The 19,090-nt window shown below is 32.8% G+C and overlaps 2 protein-coding genes across 5 annotated transcripts; one reads left to right on the top strand and one right to left on the bottom strand.

Annotated features, from left to right (window-relative positions):
* Positions 1–991: 991 nt before the first annotated feature.
* Positions 992–11,691, bottom strand: LOC106126490 (uncharacterized). 3 transcript variants are annotated; one of them, XM_013324196.1, is made up of 5 exons: positions 11,525–11,691; positions 4,380–4,477; positions 2,976–3,050; positions 1,881–2,080; positions 992–1,284 (listed from the first exon to the last, which is right to left on the bottom strand). In XM_013324196.1, coding segments are annotated over exons 2-5 (510 nt in total). In that variant the 5' UTR covers positions 4,382–4,477; positions 11,525–11,691; the 3' UTR covers positions 992–1,051. The 3 variants fall into 3 exon arrangements, with proteins under 3 accessions (XP_013179650.1, XP_013179648.1, XP_013179649.1); XM_013324194.1 differs by lacking the exon at positions 11,525–11,691 and adding an exon at positions 4,907–5,122; XM_013324195.1 differs by lacking the exon at positions 4,380–4,477.
* LOC106126489 (uncharacterized) lies at positions 7,924–17,664 on the top strand. Of its 2 annotated transcripts, none has more exons than XM_013324193.1 (13): positions 7,924–8,192; positions 8,400–8,551; positions 13,331–13,448; positions 13,883–14,056; positions 14,177–14,277; positions 14,358–14,537; positions 14,728–14,825; positions 14,960–15,106; positions 15,577–15,741; positions 16,065–16,271; positions 16,392–16,570; positions 16,759–16,815; positions 16,958–17,664. In XM_013324193.1, the coding sequence occupies exons 2-13, from the start codon at positions 8,510–8,512 to the stop codon at positions 16,987–16,989; spliced, it is 1,500 nt and encodes a 499-aa protein (XP_013179647.1). In that variant the 5' UTR covers positions 7,924–8,192; positions 8,400–8,509; the 3' UTR covers positions 16,990–17,664. The 2 variants fall into 2 exon arrangements, with proteins under 2 accessions (XP_013179647.1, XP_013179646.1); XM_013324192.1 differs by having other exon boundaries at positions 16,756–16,815.
* Positions 17,665–19,090: the final 1,426 nt, after the last annotated feature.

The following is a 19,090-nucleotide window of genomic DNA, read 5'->3' as shown; positions in this document are numbered from 1 at the left end:
ATTGCGTATGTCTATGGGCAACGGTCACTTCGATACTTCAGTGATTTCAGGTGGCTGCTCGCTCGTTTGCCACCTCATGACATAAAAAAAAATAATAACTGCAACACGCAATGTTTGACTAATAATGTTATTGTGTTTGTTTTATTCAAACACAAAAAGGATTCTCACGACTTTTAATTACATTTCATATCTTCAAAAGTCAATGCCCTATGGGATCCTTGTTATTTGACTAATGCTCAATAGATTACTTACTACCTACCTAATGCTACATCACTCAAAGTAAATACTTTTCTACAGTTAAAGAGGAGGGAGGAAGTCTATGACAAATCTAATAACTAACTCTAATAAATAACTCTAATCACGCCGTTCCACTATTGTCTTAAACCTAGGATACGGTGGCACTAGCCTTGAACTTAGTTGGAATGGTTCAAGAAATATTAGAGAATTAACAAAAATCTGTTAATATTAGAACACAAAAAGTATATTTATTTTGTTAATTTCCTATAAAACTGATACATCTCATGACATAATTATCTAAAAGTTATTCAGTGTTTTCAAAGTGTTTCAACATACATTGTAATAACATAGCAATTAGCTGCAGCTAATCGTTTCCGTTTGTAATCGTTTTCTACAAAGCAATTCATATTCTCGATGTAGAGTTTCCATTAATATTAACAAAGAGGATTCGCAGGTAATGATTTGCATCTCACACACACACACACACATACATTATTTTATATTGCGAAAGATACGTTGTTAAGAAACTTAACATGATACCTTATCGAAATGAACTTAACAGACAGATACGAACGTTCTTACAAACATCAAATAAAACTTCTCGGTAAGTCAGTGAAGATGTATTCAATTATTTCTTTCAGAATAACTTTAACATGTAGACGAAAGAATAATATGAAATTAATAAAAATGTTAATATTTAAAATGAGCAAAAACAAAATAAAATCCAATGTTATTTCTACATCATTTATTCCATTTGCTAAATTATCTGTCGCGTCGCTATTTTACAACTTTTTAATGTTATAATACAAAACATTCAATTTGTTTTTACCAAAGTATTTATTTTAGCGTAACGCACTATAGAGGTGTTTGGTATCGGCACTGGGATATGGGATAGATTATTGTTAAAGGCAATGAGAGGGGGTAGGGCGAGGGATCGTATGTCGCTCGCAGGGGGCACCACTGCCGCCCCCTCCACCACAGTGGCGGGAACCTCCCTTACTTCACGTCTTGACCTCACCTGTTGAGCGTTCCAAGGATCCTCTCTATCTGTATAAAATAGTTACCTTATTAAAAATTCTTTCTTTGTCTGTTTTCATGCGATTATTAATTTAAAAAAAATTAAACTAAAATTCACAATTCCTTCCTTTTCGGAGATGTTTAAATATAATCTGAGATCTAAGATGTGTGAATTTGATGTTTTTACAGTTAACTTGTTCGTATACATACAAGATTCGATGAGATTACACAAAACGATAGAACTACAACGTGAAATATATATTATCACCTAATGAAAGTGTTGACTTGTGTAATTATCTATAGCGGTAAAGTAAAACGTTACGAGTAATTGCATCATCCGAATACATCGACGTTTTACAACAGATAATAGAGATTATTAGACAGCTTTAGTAATTGTCTCAAATTAGCAACGAGTCTAATTTTTGTTAATAATTGTAATTATACAAATATCGGTAGTCGTACTATTGCTGCTTCTATTATTTGCCAAGCGACCAAACTTTGTGAGAGAAATAGGAATTATTTTTAATAATTTTTTTAGTGTCGTGACACTATTTTATTGTAAAACTTGATTTCTGACAAAAAATAATAGCAATTTATTTAAAAAGAATATTTTGCATTAAACATACCAGAAGTGTTTGTACTCTGGGTAGAAGCCATTTTTTCTAGAGCGTTCCATGGTAACACGCGCGTCTCGTTGATATTATCCACTGGTGACAAGCCGACAATACTTTGAGCCGTCACATTAGTTACAAGGGGATTGCCTATACCACTCAAATCAATACCGGAACCGTTGCGGTGGTAAAATGTGATCGCTTCCTGATGGCCTCTGCACAAACAGTAAAACAAACCTTTAAAATTTTTAACTTTTAACAAAATTTGCTTTTAAATTTTTTTATTGAAATTGTTTTATAAAATTTCGAACACTAACTATTTTTATTATATCAATAGAAAGAACACAACTAAACAATATCTTTTACAAACCACATAGCATTAACTTAATTAATTAAAATGTTAATTAAAATCCGTCAAAAGTATCCCCGGGGCGCTTTTCATCCCCTCATAAAAATAAGTAACTTTAGCGCCATCTGTGGAGCGAAATTAATACCAAAAACATCAAATCAACTAAAAGTAACATTTAAAAATTATAATATGACATGATTTTCTATTTAATTTAAGAAATAAATACCATGATTTTTTTTTCTTAAAACTTAAAAATAGTGCTCCGTGTAACCAGTAGATGGCGCTAGACGTAGCAAAAAGACGACATTACATTTATTCTAGGAGATTTCTTTACTTCATTTCATTTATAAATGTTTGAAAATAATTGTATGTATTACTCGTGTGTCGGAAACCAAGACCCGATTTATCGTACGTACACCAGTGGAGTAAGTATTTATCACAAAATATATTTTTGGATATATTAAATATGCCAAGTCCTGCGGTGCCTCCTAGATATTCTATCTTTGGAAGATTTCCTCCAACAGAAAAAAAGAGGGGGGGGCCGCAAAACCGGCTCAGCAAACCTTCCTGAATAAATAATAACGTAACATAACCTGCACAATGGTACAATCCGGTATTTTATCAGTTTCAACGTTTAGCAGAACATTGAATTCAAACGAATTTTAAAAGATTTATATACTGGTATTGTTACCCTCACATCCTCTTTAACAAAACAAGGATATTGATATTATTAGATAGCTAGTATGATAAAAATATCTTACTGTTGTCTGTCCGTTTTGCCATCGGTTTTGTTCGTGATGATACCCACTTGATAGAGTGTAGCGCGAACCACGTACCTGTTCACACAAATTGCAAAATCATCACTAAATTACAAACTTTAAAAACTTTGTGTTAAACTACATTTGAATATTTTTATATAAGTTTACACTGTAACAAGTACATGTACTTAACTGTAAGTTCAGCAACACTTATGTTTTCTATACAGACAACGAAAATTATGACAATGTTTTCATACATGTATTCTGCAGTGGAAACTCACCGTAAACTATCGTCAAGGGGTTTGCTATTTCCAAATATATTTTGTCCAATTTAATTTCAGTACAATTCAATATAATTTATTATAGTGTAATAAAGCTACAATAATTTCTAGCGAAGAAAAATACGAGACGAATACTTACGAAATAGCAACTTGTAAATAATAAAATACCAATTTTCTGACCAATCACAATGCCCATTGTTTGTTTAAAGATATCAAAGCATAGAGAGACCTTTCAGTATTGATTTTATAGTCTGTCCGTCTGCGACTTCAGTAACCTTTCTTGTGTTTTACCTCTTTTATTATATTATTATATATGGTAACAAACGAGCAAACAACCACCTTAACTCGTTGTAACAACGAAGCGATCGCTATCCATAGCAGCAAGCAACTCAGTTATTTTGCCTATAATTGTTAATCACAATAATATCTATATAATAAACTAATATTGTCTCTTATTATGCGTCCCCCCCCCCTTCTCCGTCAAACTCGCTTTCCTTCCCTTGTAAGAAAAGGGTGGGAACGGAAAGAGAACTAAAAGTACTCTAGCACATTCATCAGACGCGAAATTGCTTGCACTACTCGCCTGTATTCTTTTGTCGTGGTATTTCTTGTTGTTGCTGTCGTCAACAACACTACCTCTGTGGTAGCTGGTAACTGTTCTACACTGATTTAGAAAACTTTTGTAATTTAATAATGTATTGTTGCTATAATGTTGATGATAATGGTCTAATCAAGGATCCTCTTCACTTCAATGATTTATAGGATTTACTTAATTAATAAAGCAGGTTAAGTTGTTGTTTGTAAAATAATTTTGACAAAAGACAACTTGTTTTACAAAGTAGCTTTTGTGAAAGCATTGTAACCGTAGCGACATATACTGTTGGGAAAGGTTTTAGGGTTGACATAGGGAAAGGATGAAAGGAACTCAACAAATTAAATTAATAGCGTATATCGACATGGACAGTCGCCTGTCAGTATACACTTTGTCGTCAGACCGGCAAAAATCGGAGGCGAGTCTTTGTGTAGCTTGCCGTAGATTTTCAATAGTTTTAAACATACTTTGATTTATATTTTTTAAAGAGAAAATTGAGAAAGCGATTGAAAACCAAGGGTAACTTTGACTTACATATCTTTGGCGTGTGGTGATGGCGGATGTGACTCCGCGACCTCGCACAATGTTACAGAGGAGCTGCATACGACGGCAGTAACCACGGCCCAGTAAACCTGCACAACATATTCTAGCTGCATACTTTTTATTAGGTAAATAAATTAATAGTGTATCTAGTATATCTTATGATAATGAGATATAAAAGTAGGGAGAGAGCGCGCCGCGGTTGCTGGAAAACAATAGCTACTTGATTGACCCTGTTTATTTTTAGCTCTTCTAATATGAATTCAATGCGAGACAAATTAATTGATGTGTGTATTCACACAACTTTACAATTAACATATCGCTTTAATTTTAATTAATCGTATATGGGATATTAAATAATATCCCCAAGATCCATGAGATTCTCATGAGAAAAGTGTGACAAATATGTCACCCTTGGTTATAGTCATAAAGCACCGTACACTGTTGAGTTGCGACAATCTGTAAATCGGCACAAACAAATAATCAAATTGGAGCAATATTTAATTAGAAAAAGAACTAACCAGAGAAGTCATGTTGTAACGCTGCCGATGTACAAACTGTTAGCTGTAGCGGGGTACAGATATTTATATGTATCTGATCTACGCCGTTTAGTACTCGTACATACACACTGGTCCGATAATTGTTACTAATTCTGACATATTCAAGACAATGATATAATTCACACGAAGGTAGCACCGGGGCAGTACAGCAGATAATGCAGTACTGCTATCTGAACGCACTCTTACTATTAAAAAGTGGTATTGAATATTAATAAAGCTGCACTCGTGGAAATCTGACTGCCAGTTTATAAATCTATGTATAGATAGATATAGAGCATCGAATATTATATAACAGAGATTCAACCCGCAATAGATAAGCTGTATAAATGCGCCCGAATGAAGCTCAAAGCATTTCGAGTAGCATTTCAAACTAAGACGCTGTGGACGTTATTGAAGGAAATAGTTCTTAGAACCCGTCTAATCGTGATTTACCGCTCACGAAATAAATATACGAAATTATATCTTCACCCTTCATTATCTCTTATTAGCCGAAGCAAAGCACTCGTGGTTACAGAGATTGGAATCAGTCCCTCTCAGCATTCCGACGCACCGAATAAACAATAACTGTTAAAAAAACTTAATTAGTATCCTGTGTGTCCGTCCAGGCTATGTTCTAGAACTACGCAGAATTTTATAGAGATCCGTTGAGCTGTTCCAGAGATACCTTCAAACAAGCATTCATCCATGTAAAAGAATCGCATTTATAATATAAGTAAGATAAAATAATAATATTGAACACGTTTTTATTTGAAACAGACAAGTAGAATCGCAACAGTAACACTTGTTGCACGAAATGACTCGGAGTCATATTAGACGATCTCACTTAAAACACTTAAAACAGTGCGGCAAAAATACTTGATAGCTCTACGTTTTACAGTGATTCCAGTAGCCGGGAACCTCATCTCTCTAACCCATTTTCTTTTTTTTTGTGTCTATTCATTTATAAGCAACTTATTAAGAAACAAATATTTGTATAAAAAATACCTATTGACGAGCGGCATGACACTACAGGTGAGAATACAAAAATATTGAACAGCTCTCAAGTAACAAACGGTTCAGCTGTTTAGATTGAAAAAAGGTTACAATGAGATTGAAATAACATGAAGTACAAGAATACGCGCACAACATATCACCTCCTCCCGGCCCACCTCCGGTACACTCCGGTAAAAAGTTACATGCTATTTTATTCTATTCAATTTTCGTAAATAAATAAATATTGATATCTGCGAAACACGTAAAATATTCACAAATTACGATGAATATCCATTTTCACTAGTTTTTTATTTTATTTTAAGATATAAATACAAGTCAAAGTTTGTATGTTACACGTTCCTGCAGCACGGCACTACATTGTGATACAAAACTTCTCTAGGACATTCTTAGAACGCGAGGGAAAGTTTGTAGCCTATTAAAATATAAAATCATAATATACATAGGGAATCCTAACAATTTTGCTTAATCTATGCTTTGCGTGGCAAACTTAATTTTTACATTTTACTCATTACATATAAGTTAATAATCTAATAAATATTACAACTCTATAAAAACTTATAAAATTATTTTATGGCATCTCTAGGAAGTTTTCATATAAGATATTCAATTAATATATATAAAAACATATCAACAACTACATATTTCAAACCCGTAACCTAGAGGGGTGAGCAGAGACCACATTGGCACATCTCACTCGCTTCTTTTACAAGCTTAAATCTAGGCCTATGCACATATACACATCGGTTTCGTGTGCTCATGTTATCAAAAGTAATCTCTTTTTGCGATTTTTAATTTTTATATTATACCAAATTTTGTTATTTTATAGTTTTTAATATTACAATAAAAATAAAATATTTAGCCAACTTTTAAATATTATCAAAATTAAATAACGCAAATATAAATGAATAAATTAATAATAATGTTATATTTGTTAATATTGAATACTTGTATCAAGTAGCGATTACCTATTTACCATAGTTTAACTAATGTTATATGTAAAAATGACCATCGCCTCATGCTAGACTATGGATGTAAAAGTTGAAATTCTACAAGTTTTTCTCATCAATATCTGACTGATATATCCACGCGCAATCTACACCAATAGGCCTATTTGAAATTTTGTTTGTAACTACTCAACCGAGCACTCTGAAAGTATATTGCGATATTCAAGCACTAAACACTTAACCATAACAAAAGTTAGGTAGAGTTTCAACTACATTTAAGCTTTAAAAGTCAACCCTTTTATCGCACACTGATATTAAACATAGAAATCATGATTATTGAAATATGATTATGCGAAGGCTTCCGAAATATCATCTTGGCAAATAAATAACAATATTGGTGATACATATTAAACCTCTTTTATAAACCCGTTGACATCCATAACATCAAGCACCGGCGGTCAAAAGGTTAATAATACACGGGTTTAATTAATTACCTAAATGTATTTTTTATTTTTCACAGCAACACGTACACACAGCTCCGTACAAATAGCACCGAGAGAGGAGACATTTTGTAAAGACATTTTTGTCACAACGTAGTCGAGCAATGTGAAAAGATTCTGAAGAAATCATTTCCTAAAAGTCAAAAGTGGGGGATGAAAGTTTGTACATTGAAATGTTATTCCTTCAGCAGAATAACTTGAAACCTAACACGATGCAATACAAATAAGTAAGCTATTTTAGGTCTTCTTAAAAATGTATCTTTCAAGCAGAACACGTCGCCGAAGCCAGGACTAGTTTGTAGATAAATGTCCGTCGGTTAAATTATACAAGCTTTATTTAGCAATATGTTTCAAACTGAAGTTTTTTCCTTATTGTCAAGTTAAATCATTTCATGGAAAGATTAATTACGTTAATTAAGGGTTGAAAAATATCAATAGTTTCCAATTTTATTATTCAATACTATAAAATATATGTAAATAGTTATTACAACCAAATGAAACACCTTCAATGTCATCCGACAGTATATCTAATGTTTGCTGGCGATTTTCTCAACATTCATAAGAAAATCATCAAAATCTGTCAAAAATGTTAATATAAGTAAATAGCGCTTCTCTGTAAAATATGTCGAAGCTTCCCCGACTCCTCCCCCTATCGGCTGGCTGCGAATAGCAACAGGCTCCACTCCAGTCTCTGTAGCCACTAGCCAGTCCAAGTCCGACCGCCCTGCAAGCTGGATGTGTGCTGCTGCTCGACGCGACATCTCGCCCACGCACTTCAACTTGTACCCTGCGATCTCATACACCTTACAGGTATTTATATATGTTTTTACTTCATATTATTTTAAAAATTATTAAATTTTCCCGAATTTATTGGTATTTTTATAAAATGTGATAATTTTGTCAGTGCGTTGTGATGTTAAATTTCTTTTGAGATAAATAAGTTATCTCGTAGCGTACGCAATCGTAGAATAATGTTGTTATCGCCTGAGAAAGTATAGATAATTCGTATTGTTACAGGCCAGTGTTGCTGAAATGGCTGAGAAGCAGTAAAGCAGCCGCCGCGTCACCGTCGGCCAGCACCGACGCCGTATACCCTCGCACACCAACTACAACTAACAACAGAAAACATGCCACCAAGTAGGACTTCCGTGTTAGGCGTTCTGACGACGGTAAGTGCTATTTATAATTTAATATATATATATCTGATGTGTGATCATTTCTTTTAAATCAATACAATTTTACATATTTCAGGTTCAAATGTTATTTAGCAACGACAATATTCAACATTTTTATTAATGTAAAATATAAAAATATGGCCGAATGTTACCATCCCCATTATAAGTGTAAAACCTTTTTTAAAATATCTTTATAGGTATTGAAGTTGTTGCTTTCACAAACACATTTATAATTTCCGATTAAGCGTTAGAAATTATTGAAGATTTTACGCGATTTACATAAATGCTATAGAATGTAGGTCACGCGTCATCTAAGGGCTCGTCTATTAATTATGATGTGAAACGACATTTGAAAATCTTTCTTTTCAATACATGCTTCGGTCGCGGATCAATTCTCTTAAATGTTTGAAATAAACGATTATAAAAGCACACGTTAATTAGATATTTTGAAGAAATGTCATCGATACGTGTTTCTATTTACTTTGTTTTAATAAATAACGTTAGCAAAGAATGCGATATCAAGAAAAAATACATAAGCATCTACAAATAACATCCAACTACCATTATAAGTCTATTTTATTTAAAAAAAAACTAGCGGTCGCCTGAGACTCCGTCCGCGCAGAATTACAAAAAGATAATTAGTAGCCTACCTGTTCTTCCAAAATATCTTCTATATGAATGCCATATTTCATCGATATCCATTATCGACATAACTACAAACAAACATCCATCCATTCAAACATTCGCCTTTATAATATTAGTAATAAATAAGATTTTTTTATCACCAATTAAACATTTTTATTTGCTTCTAATTGGTATCTTAATGACAAGTGCACATTAACTTGCAATTTCAAAAAACAATAGTAAAATCAAATTGTGTATTAATATAGTTTAATATAAAGCATATGCATAAGCATTATATGCTCTGCTTATAGTTATGAATACAAATAACATGAACAAATACAAAGTCACTCAGCATATTTATTAAATTTGTAATTTCATTCATTGCATTTCTTTGAATTTATTGAATAAGAAGCAAAAGAAATGTTATAAGAAGTGTACCTTTTTAATATGAAAGTAATTACAAGTGAGAAGTCATATAACATCAGCAATGATCTAACAAATTAAATCTTACTAATATTATAAATGCAAATGTTTCATTGGATGGATCTTTGTTTGTTTGAAGGTATCTCCGGAATGGCTCAATGGATCTTGATGAAATTTGGCACAGATGTAGAACATAGTCTGAAAGAACACATAGAATAAGTTAATAAGTTTTTTTAATTCCGCGCGGACGGTGCCGCGGGCGGCGACTAGTGCATCACAAAAGTAAATATCTACAAATTATACTTGATAAATACAATTATATGAACACACATTTAAGTCTGTTCAGATTTCTGTTAGCATCATGATTGGGTTTAAGGTAATTAAATATATATATATGGCTCATTTGACATAAGGCATTTTTGTTTTATTCTTGTTTTCACTAACATATTGTACTCTTCCATTGAAATGTCAATTAAAACTAACTACTGCTAGTCTACAAGTCTAGGAGTCCCTTAGTGAGGATTTAGTGAGATAAATCTAATTCTGAATTTACTTAAGTAGTCATTAATCTTATATGGCAGTTAATACATAGCTCTATTTATACTTTGTGAGCAGTGTTGTTTTTTTATATTTAGAAATGAAAGTCTTCCACTGATTCAATAATTAGGAACAAAATCTGATCAGACAAGTCCATTATTTGAGTACAACTCATTATCTTCACTATGAACACTTCACATTCAATGTTTTGTTATTATATACATTGCTATGTGCATGCTTTGCGATTGTGATTTAACATTATTTAATTGAAATATTAATAACTAATCTATTTTTTTTTATTTGGCTACTCTACATTTTTACCCATCTCCGTCAATTATTGATTATAAATTAATGACTAAACATAATATATACATGATATTTGAACTATTTGCTGCGCTATAATTTATTTAATTACTTACACCTACAACTAGTAATGTTTTCAACATTTAAATTGTTCTTTAGCTAAGCGAATACATCATTTAAGATTAAATAAAAGGCTACAATAACCATGACAACTTTACTAAATAATGTTTTAAAGTAAAAAAAAAATAGTTGTTAAAGCAGGTTTATGTTGTTTTATTAAAATAAATAAAACATCAATATCTTAATAAAGAAAAGTGCAAGCTCAAGTATCTATTGGGCACTGTTAACCTAAGCTCGCTGTACATGTTTAGTTTTAAATTAACATTAGAACTGTACAATTTAAAAGTTCAGCTAAAACTGAATGTCTATCAGTTACATGTAATTTTGATACCAGTGCTAGATAGCAAGGAATATATAATATTGTATTGAGATACTTACACATCTTAAATCTTTTTGTAAGTTTAACTATTCACAACAAAGTAATACATTATTTCATTATGAACTTGTGTTTTAAACAGTGGGCAAGGCGAATGTTACAGGCATTTTTTTCATTTCTAGTTTTCAATAATTTAGTTTCTAAAACACCAGCAGGTTGGTGCTATAAGGAAATGCACAAAATTTAAATAGCCAAAGATAGTTTGAAAATTCTTCTTCATTTTTATGCACCTAATGAAAATTTATGGTTATCTATAATTAAGCATTTGAAATACTTCTATAGTTAAGTGAATTCACACATGAATGAGTGCTGTGACGTCAAGTCATCGCGATAGTGTGCACATCATGATTCGGATCGGATACCAATCTAATCGGTAGTGCCACCAAACTGTCACACTCTCCCATCTTACGTTACGAAATTTTATCAGTCGTGATATCTAGCTCAATACTTTTGCCTAATCTGTCTACGTACATACACTTTCGATTACTTCAAATTACCGCAAGCACACACTCTGAACCTTTGTTAGCCGCTTGCTTGTTTGTAACTGGGCGCTCTGTCTATTAAAACCTCAACTTGATATTTACCTCTTTCGGCTTGATTGTACTTGCACCTGTAGTAATCCATACATTATTTCATTCAATAAAACACTCATTATTAATTTAGTTTTGCTTTTCGCGCTAAACAAATCGCTGCGACCTACAACTGCACACGCAATACACACCACGCTCACTGTGACAGCCGTCAACGACAAGGCGATTTATGACAACAGATAATAAAGCCTAGAAACTGATTTTACAATTTTGTGATTTAAAGAATGGTTTAAAACATGCCAGTATAGTGCTGCTGGTCTGGCATGGACTGTTTGGGCTCATTAGCCCCGGTTTTTGTTTACGTTATGCCGGATGTATGCCAGCGATGATTTTGAGCGCTACAGTCCAACTATACTGGCATAATTTTATAGGTACATAGCTTTCATTTAAGATTACTATTTCTATCATTGTAATTTATGCTAGCTGTTACACACGACTGTTTTAAGAATTATTCAAATCGATTCAGTAGTGTCGGGGTTTATTCAATGGAAACAATAAAACAAACAAACAATCAAATCCTTCTTCTTGTAAAGCAGTCTCAAAAAGTCTAACTGTCACTGGAGATGTATCGAGTAGTCACAATGAAACACTGGTTATATCTTGGTGCGAGTCAACTTTAATTAAATTCGATCGGCAAGTATAGCAAGTATAGCAATATACAAAATAAATTGATACCGTGATCTAACCATATGTTCCGCCATCTATTGATATAATATTATAAACTAAATTGACATAGCATTTGACACTTGTTTATATTTAGTATTATTATAATATTAGTAAGATTAGAATAGATTTACTTTCCTCTTTCCTTTACTCGTTAAGAACTAATAACTATTAAATATTAATAATAGTTAATAAAACATGGTTAGTAGAAGTTATTTATTATTGTTTGAAAAACTTTTATTTTATAAACTGTCCTAGATCTGTTTCGCGATATTATTTTTCCAATAATTCAATTTATATTTAAGTGAGCTGTTCAAGACTTAGCCGGCCGTATAATTCCACTTTACCACAGTGACTTAGTCGGCATGCATTTCAGTGTCAAAGTCAAATCTAAACTCTGTTTTAGTGGAACCACTGAAATGAGTAGAGGATAAACTGACTAACTCCTACATATTACTACTACTACTACTACACACAATTAATTTTATATATTAGCTAAACCATACATTGCCAAAGTCAAAACAATATAAGTGTGCGTGTGTGTGTGTGCTTTTTTTAGCAGACAGAAAAACGGATGTGTGCTAATGTGTGAGTGTTTCTGTAATGAAAACCCACGGTAAAGGTATTTATGTATAGTTTATGTAGTGTAGAGTAGTGGATATAATGTGTTGCAGTATATACATATGTTTTCAACTATTGTACTGATACACGACATAAAGTAAATAATGTGAGCGATATTTTTACAGCATATAGAAAATAATTATCAGGTAAATAAGAAGAGGTAGTTAATTGGCGGATGTTTATTAGTGCTGATAACTTATTGCTTTTCCTTGTTACCTATTATTATAATTTAATATATACCTGGACGTTTACAAAAATACTTTTTTCCTATTTATCTATAATATCTGTGACATTGTTATATACTTTCTGTTTATAGAATACTTTGATTATAAATTATGCTTCATTATCGATCAATACTTTTAATTAATTTACATTTCGAGGTATATATATATATAATGTAACGCTCAAACTATGCAACGACTTCCCCATTTCGTTTACCTTGTTTTACATACATTTAATAAATTCCTAAATGTATGATATATGTACCTATATAATAAGATGTTTTGATATTTCCAGATTGAAGCTATCGTACAGCTGATGTTTGCTGTCTTTCTTATTTTGAATGCCTATTGTTATATAGACATGTTCCAAAACTCAATGATTGGGGTTTTTATAAAAATAATGTACCTTCACGGTGAGTAAGCGATGTATCCAACTATTATAAATATATATTATGTAATATTTTAACGTGCACACTTCGCTGACATTTTCATAGAGATTGACTCTAACTTTTATAAATACGTTATAACTAGAAAGAGTTCAGCATTTCGTCTTTCGCATAACTTAATATCAATAGCTTATTGATGTATTTTGTGAGCCGACGGTAATTCTGTTTGTAAACATGTTACACTAATTGTATCAGAGCCACAGATCTGGAGCACAGTCAAAGAATTAAATTCCCTACCCACTTAACTTCGAATATTTGCGACACGTTACATTATCGACAGAATGTTTATGTCAATATGAAATATATCGTATATTTTAATACAAATTTTGTCGATCGAGTTGTGTTTCACGGAAAGTCATGCTAGGCCTAAGATGATTGTACAAGTTGAAGGTGTGTTGCAGACCCTGACCTGTGCGGCAATAGGATAAACATCGGGGAATTCGTAGACGAGATGGTCAACCAGGCATTCGTAGTGTTGCAGGACGCACCGGTCACTTATTATAGGACATTGTTCTTCCTTTGGGCTAACTTTTTTGTAGCTATTTTTTGGCTGATCTCAAACGAGCTAATGTTCAGTAAGTTCCAATTGTGATATTACTTTTACAGTTTTTTCCTTTTTGATGCATAAGTTGCTTTGTGTTATAAAGTAATCAAGTGATTGCATCTTCAGGGTAACACATATATATTTGTTGTAGGAAACTTCACGTCATGTCCATGGACTACAGTGACGCTGGCGGCCTGCCTACTGGACTTCTCGGGACTTCTGTTTTATCTTAATGATTATTATTCCACTATGGTCAGTTTTACAGACGATTTCTTCAGCAAAATTTATCAAATTTAAAATATTTTATAATTTAACATTAAGTATATTCGCAGAATTTGTCGGACCTCTTGTGGTACATAGGAGCAAGTGGATACGGCACAGGTAACGTACTGCTGGATACAAGGAATGTGGCTCCTACTATGGCTATTCTCATCTCCAAGGGTACATTGTTCATCGTTATAAATTGTGTGCTAATCACGTCGCAATCGGCGCGTCGGAATCGTAACTTACACGTAAGTTGACCAGCTATCTGTAAGTCAGTACTACTACAGTCGTAAGCTGTCGTTTAGTTATGTTTTCCCAACAACAACATATATTAAACATCGATTAAAACATCTCCTTGAAGTTAGTGATAACTCTTGATGTCTACATGCAATATTATATGGATTATGATGAGTACACACACATTAAGAGGTTTTCTAGGTGGCAGCTCCAGCCGTAAGGCCCAGGTCGCCGCTCAACTTTGTTGGTGACAGCTTCAGCCAGATATCGCACCGCTTGCCGCGCCCCAACCTCTCCAGGTAACATGTAACCTGCCCTCCACCTCCACTCCCATCACCTCCACCACCTATCTCCATGTATAGGTTATTTTATATTTACATTATAAAAATTAAAAAAAAAACAACTAACTTATCTCATCACTTTGAAACAACAGGAATGAAGTTTTCGTAAATACCTTGAAACTACAAGACATGGAAGCCGCCTGCAGCCCCGAATACGACTCGCCGCCCTTGCCCGGCTACTCGCGCACAGATATCGCCACTGTGCTGCCCCACCCGGACCCTACAACTACACCCGAACGGTGAGTTCAAATTAATTTCATTTCATATGTGGCTCTTTTTTCTTATAGGTCGAATTTCACTTATTCTTAGCTTTTCCAGTTTTGTTATATGTATATGTAAATAAAAACTTCAGGTACATACAATAATAACAGCCAACTTCTCACTAAATAATCTAAATCTACTATTTATTTATAACAAAATATTGTTTTAATAATTAACAATAAAAAAGTCAAATAAGGAAAGTAAGAGTAAAAGAAAGAAATAGATGGCGCGGGAAGTGAACCAACGCCTCGTGAACCTTATGTAGGAAGATATTAATAATGAATTACAGTGTATATAATTGATAATTGAAATCAATTTGTGTTCTAGCGGCGAACTGTTTGTATTTTAATGTTAACTATTTTTTCTTTCGTATTTAAATATTATAAAGAAATTGTAAGCGAGACAAGTAACGTATTAAATTTGATCACAACAACAATGTAACAAACAGACCCCAACGCGCATTCTCCGCTGAAGACCTAAGAACGATCCGTGTGCCGGACACCATACTATCGCTGCCTCAAAGACTTGAAAAATTGATAGCCGAAGAAGCGAGGGAGTTTGAAATCCTATCTACGGATTCATCTGAAAATCGAGTCGGCGGACCCAGCGGAAGGTCATTTAAATCTCTTCTATAATATTATTAATATTGCATTTTAAGTTAAAATTAAATGTTGTAATTTATGTTACCCAAGTTAACAATGACAAGATGTTATGACCGGAACCGGTCGTCACTATAAATTTGTTTAGGGTTGGATCTGAGCGTCACTGAAACTACACAAAAAAAAATTACAATGTTTTATTAACAAAAACATTAAAAATTTCAATTAAATTAAAATGTTTACAGATAATTAAGGAACATTTTAGGTGTCTATATATCGATAGTCACGTAAGAGCTAGCATTATTGGAAGTAAAATATTTGTGTGTCGGTTGCTTAGGAATGAGGACAGCGAGACTGGAGATATCGGCCTGGAACATGTCTATTTCCCCGAGTTGTTGTTGACTCCCCCGATGGAGTTCAAGCAGAATGTGACCCACCAGACCCAGCGACGCCTTGACACCTATACCAATCAAGTCCAGACATCTAACCCACTGACCGCGTCCCTTCCCAACTTGACAGACGAGAAACTACAACTGGAAAAAACGTAAGCCTCTCAAAATAATATAAACCTAATTATTGTTATTTAATAACAAGTTAGGTAATATTTCTCTAATTTCTATAATGTATACCACGGCTGGTAATGATGATATATATTTAATATCAGAACCAAGTTTAACCTGGAGAACGAGGCGTCATTGTTGGCGGAAAAGAGCGGTAGGGGCGCAGCGGCGTCGCGCGGTCAGCCCGGCTATAACAGTCGCCTTCGCAAGCAGCTTCGCCCTCGCACGGACCTCCGCCGTTCCGATATTACGGGACAGGCAGAGACCATGTTCAAAAAGGCCTGTGAGTTTTTTTCTTATAATTTTCTTTTCTTTAAATAGGGCTAAGGGTTACCGACAATGATTGTACGACAAACATCGATATGTATCGGGATGTTGATATGCTACAATAATTTATATTAAAAGTTAAATACGTAAATAAATGTTAATTGTGTAAAACTGTATATAAATACATGTGATTTGTTCCAGCAGTTGATCACTTGGGCTGGACTGGATCCGGAACAACCAGGCGCTTGGTGTTCTTCTCCTGTGAGTACTACTTATACTAAAACTATTTCTTTTATTTTAACGTCAGCATAGTGTTGTTTTTTACGGTGTACTTGTGGAGTTATTAAAAAATATAATGCAGATTGTGGTCAAAATTAATATATGTTTTTTTTTCTATTTTTAGCACAACGGAAACAACCGGACGTCCTGTATTAATACTATTTTACCTAAATTAAAAATGTTATCGTAATCAATGTATATGTCTATATATAACTATATAAAATAAAGTTCTAACTTATCTAATCGACATTAGAGACGAACGGAAATTATAATCCGTTTTCATTTAAATTTTAATATGGAAAATCACGCATCGTAAGATAATATGAAATAAATATTTTTTGTTGTGTGTTCGCTTTCTTTCCTATTTCACATACTGAAGTAGCGATAAGATAATTTTAAAAGCACACACGTAAATATGATGTTTTTAAACTTGATATAACATCGAGTAAAAGTTTATTTTCAAGAAAGATAATTTAGAATTTTGACATTGGATATGTTCGTTCAAGTTCTTCGATTTCTTGTAATAAAACAACAGTTAAAAACAATAGATATTCGAGGTTTGTTGGTGTGGTTAGATGTCACGGGCACCGGATTAGTCGTGTATTGATGTGAACATAATTATCCACTTTCTTCATGATTTGTGAAGAAGGTGTGATAGGTATTTACTTATTGCAAATATATGTCTATTTACTTATGTCTATTTAAAGAATTACCGTAAGTACGGCTTCGTTCGTGAGATGTTCGCTGCGTCTTCTTAGAACCAGTATCTCTAGTAGTATATGTTATGGAAATTAATACAAGTTTAAATTGTGTAAAACTTATATAACATAGTTTTAATTATATATGTATACGTAGGTATATGATTACGTTGGAAAACTTAAATTATTATATCTGTTTATTTTTATAATTATATTAATATTATTTATTATTCTTTATTTCCAATTGCATTTCGTTAATCGATTGTGTTACATTATTAAGTCATTAGGTTATTATTGCTTGTGATGTTTTTTTTGTTTTAATGATATGTATAATAATTACTTAGGAAACAAAACATTGAACACAGCGAGAGACATGGTAACATACAAATACTTTCAATAGCGGACTCTCCCAGTGGAAATAGTTTCCATCATTCGCCGAAAGTAAACGAAGAAACGGCAATGTGCCATTTGCAATATTTCATTTATTTGCAGTTATTTCGTGATAATACTCCTACATTCTATGATCTTTCTTCGTAAGCCTATTGTTTATTTCTAGTAATTTCCTTCTTAGTTATTTTTATAACAGCTTTCCAGTATCCAGTGTTCGTAGAATATTATTATCGTTGCCGTTATTTTACGATATAACTTGACTTTATTATATAACTAGCTTTTACCAGCGACTTCTTGAGTTAAACTTTTAAAGTAGCCTTTATTTTATTTGTCATAAAATAATTGAACAAATAAAATATCCGTATTAGTAGTAGTATCGGTATTCGAACCAAATATTATTTGCACAAAGCAAGCTCACATCCAAATTTGTAACAAATCCACTGTTGGCTACTGTTATCCTCTCGTACTCGTACGCTCTACAGCTCATTGTCGCATCGCTAGCCCCCGATGGCCCCGCTGGCCTTGCTGAACCTGCTGGAACTGCTGGAACTGCAGTCAAACCTCAACATGTATTTCAGAACTATAGTTACGAAACTCTCCTCGGTTACGGCTATACTTATACTTCTATAACCTAGAGTTTTCTACTCTTCATTATTTAAATGTTTATTTTCTATTTATTTTTGTTATTCTGAACGTTAAGACGAGATTAGTTACCATGGCTATAGTTGTGTCAGTGGAAAAACCAAAGAAACATAATTTATTCTTACACTTATAATAATAAGATTTGTTAGACCTAAGTGTTACAATATAAACGCGATATATATTCATTAACAAGTATATGTGTTTCTTCTGAAGTTAGATATTTCTCTTTCACTTCTGCTGTTTAAACATATTATATTCAGTATAATATTTAATCATTGTTCAAATGTAATTTCAAAAAAAAATGTTAAGAATTATATGTCTACTAAATTATAATGAACAAAAGTTCTCTCACTTAATTCCGCAATTAATTTCTTCCGCAAATATATGGAAATACGATATATATGTTCACAACTAAATGTTAAATATATAACTTGTATGGAAAAAACGTTTCTTTAAATAAAGCACTTAATTTAAATGCAAATAATTGTTTTTTTTTCACCTAAAACTCTTATTTCGTCATCAAAAGT

The sequence above is a fragment of the Papilio xuthus genome, unplaced genomic scaffold (assembly GCF_000836235.2).
Source record: "Papilio xuthus unplaced genomic scaffold, Pxut_1.1 DF825017.1, whole genome shotgun sequence".
Classification (NCBI taxonomy): domain Eukaryota; kingdom Metazoa; phylum Arthropoda; class Insecta; order Lepidoptera; family Papilionidae; genus Papilio; species Papilio xuthus.
Note: the sequence above shows the minus strand (reverse complement) of the source record. Positions and strands in the feature narration are given on the sequence as shown.

Excerpts from the sequence above, each read along its gene's own strand:
- LOC106126490 (XM_013324194.1), bottom strand. Across the intron at positions 3,051-4,379 it reads TCACCACACGCCAAAGATAT|GTACGTGGTTCGCGCTACAC; the intron begins GTAAGTCAAAGT and ends TTGTGTGAACAG. Across the intron at positions 1,285-1,880 it reads CCAGAGTACAAACACTTCTG|ATAGAGAGGATCCTTGGAAC; the intron begins GTATGTTTAATG and ends TATTTTATACAG.
- LOC106126489 (XM_013324192.1), top strand. The coding sequence starts at position 8,510 with ATGCCACCAAGTAGGACTTCCGTGTTAGGCGTTCTGACGACG. Across the intron at positions 13,449-13,882 it reads AAAAATAATGTACCTTCACG|ACCCTGACCTGTGCGGCAAT; the intron begins GTGAGTAAGCGA and ends GGTGTGTTGCAG. Across the intron at positions 16,571-16,755 it reads GACCATGTTCAAAAAGGCCT|CAGTTGATCACTTGGGCTGG; the intron begins GTGAGTTTTTTT and ends GATTTGTTCCAG.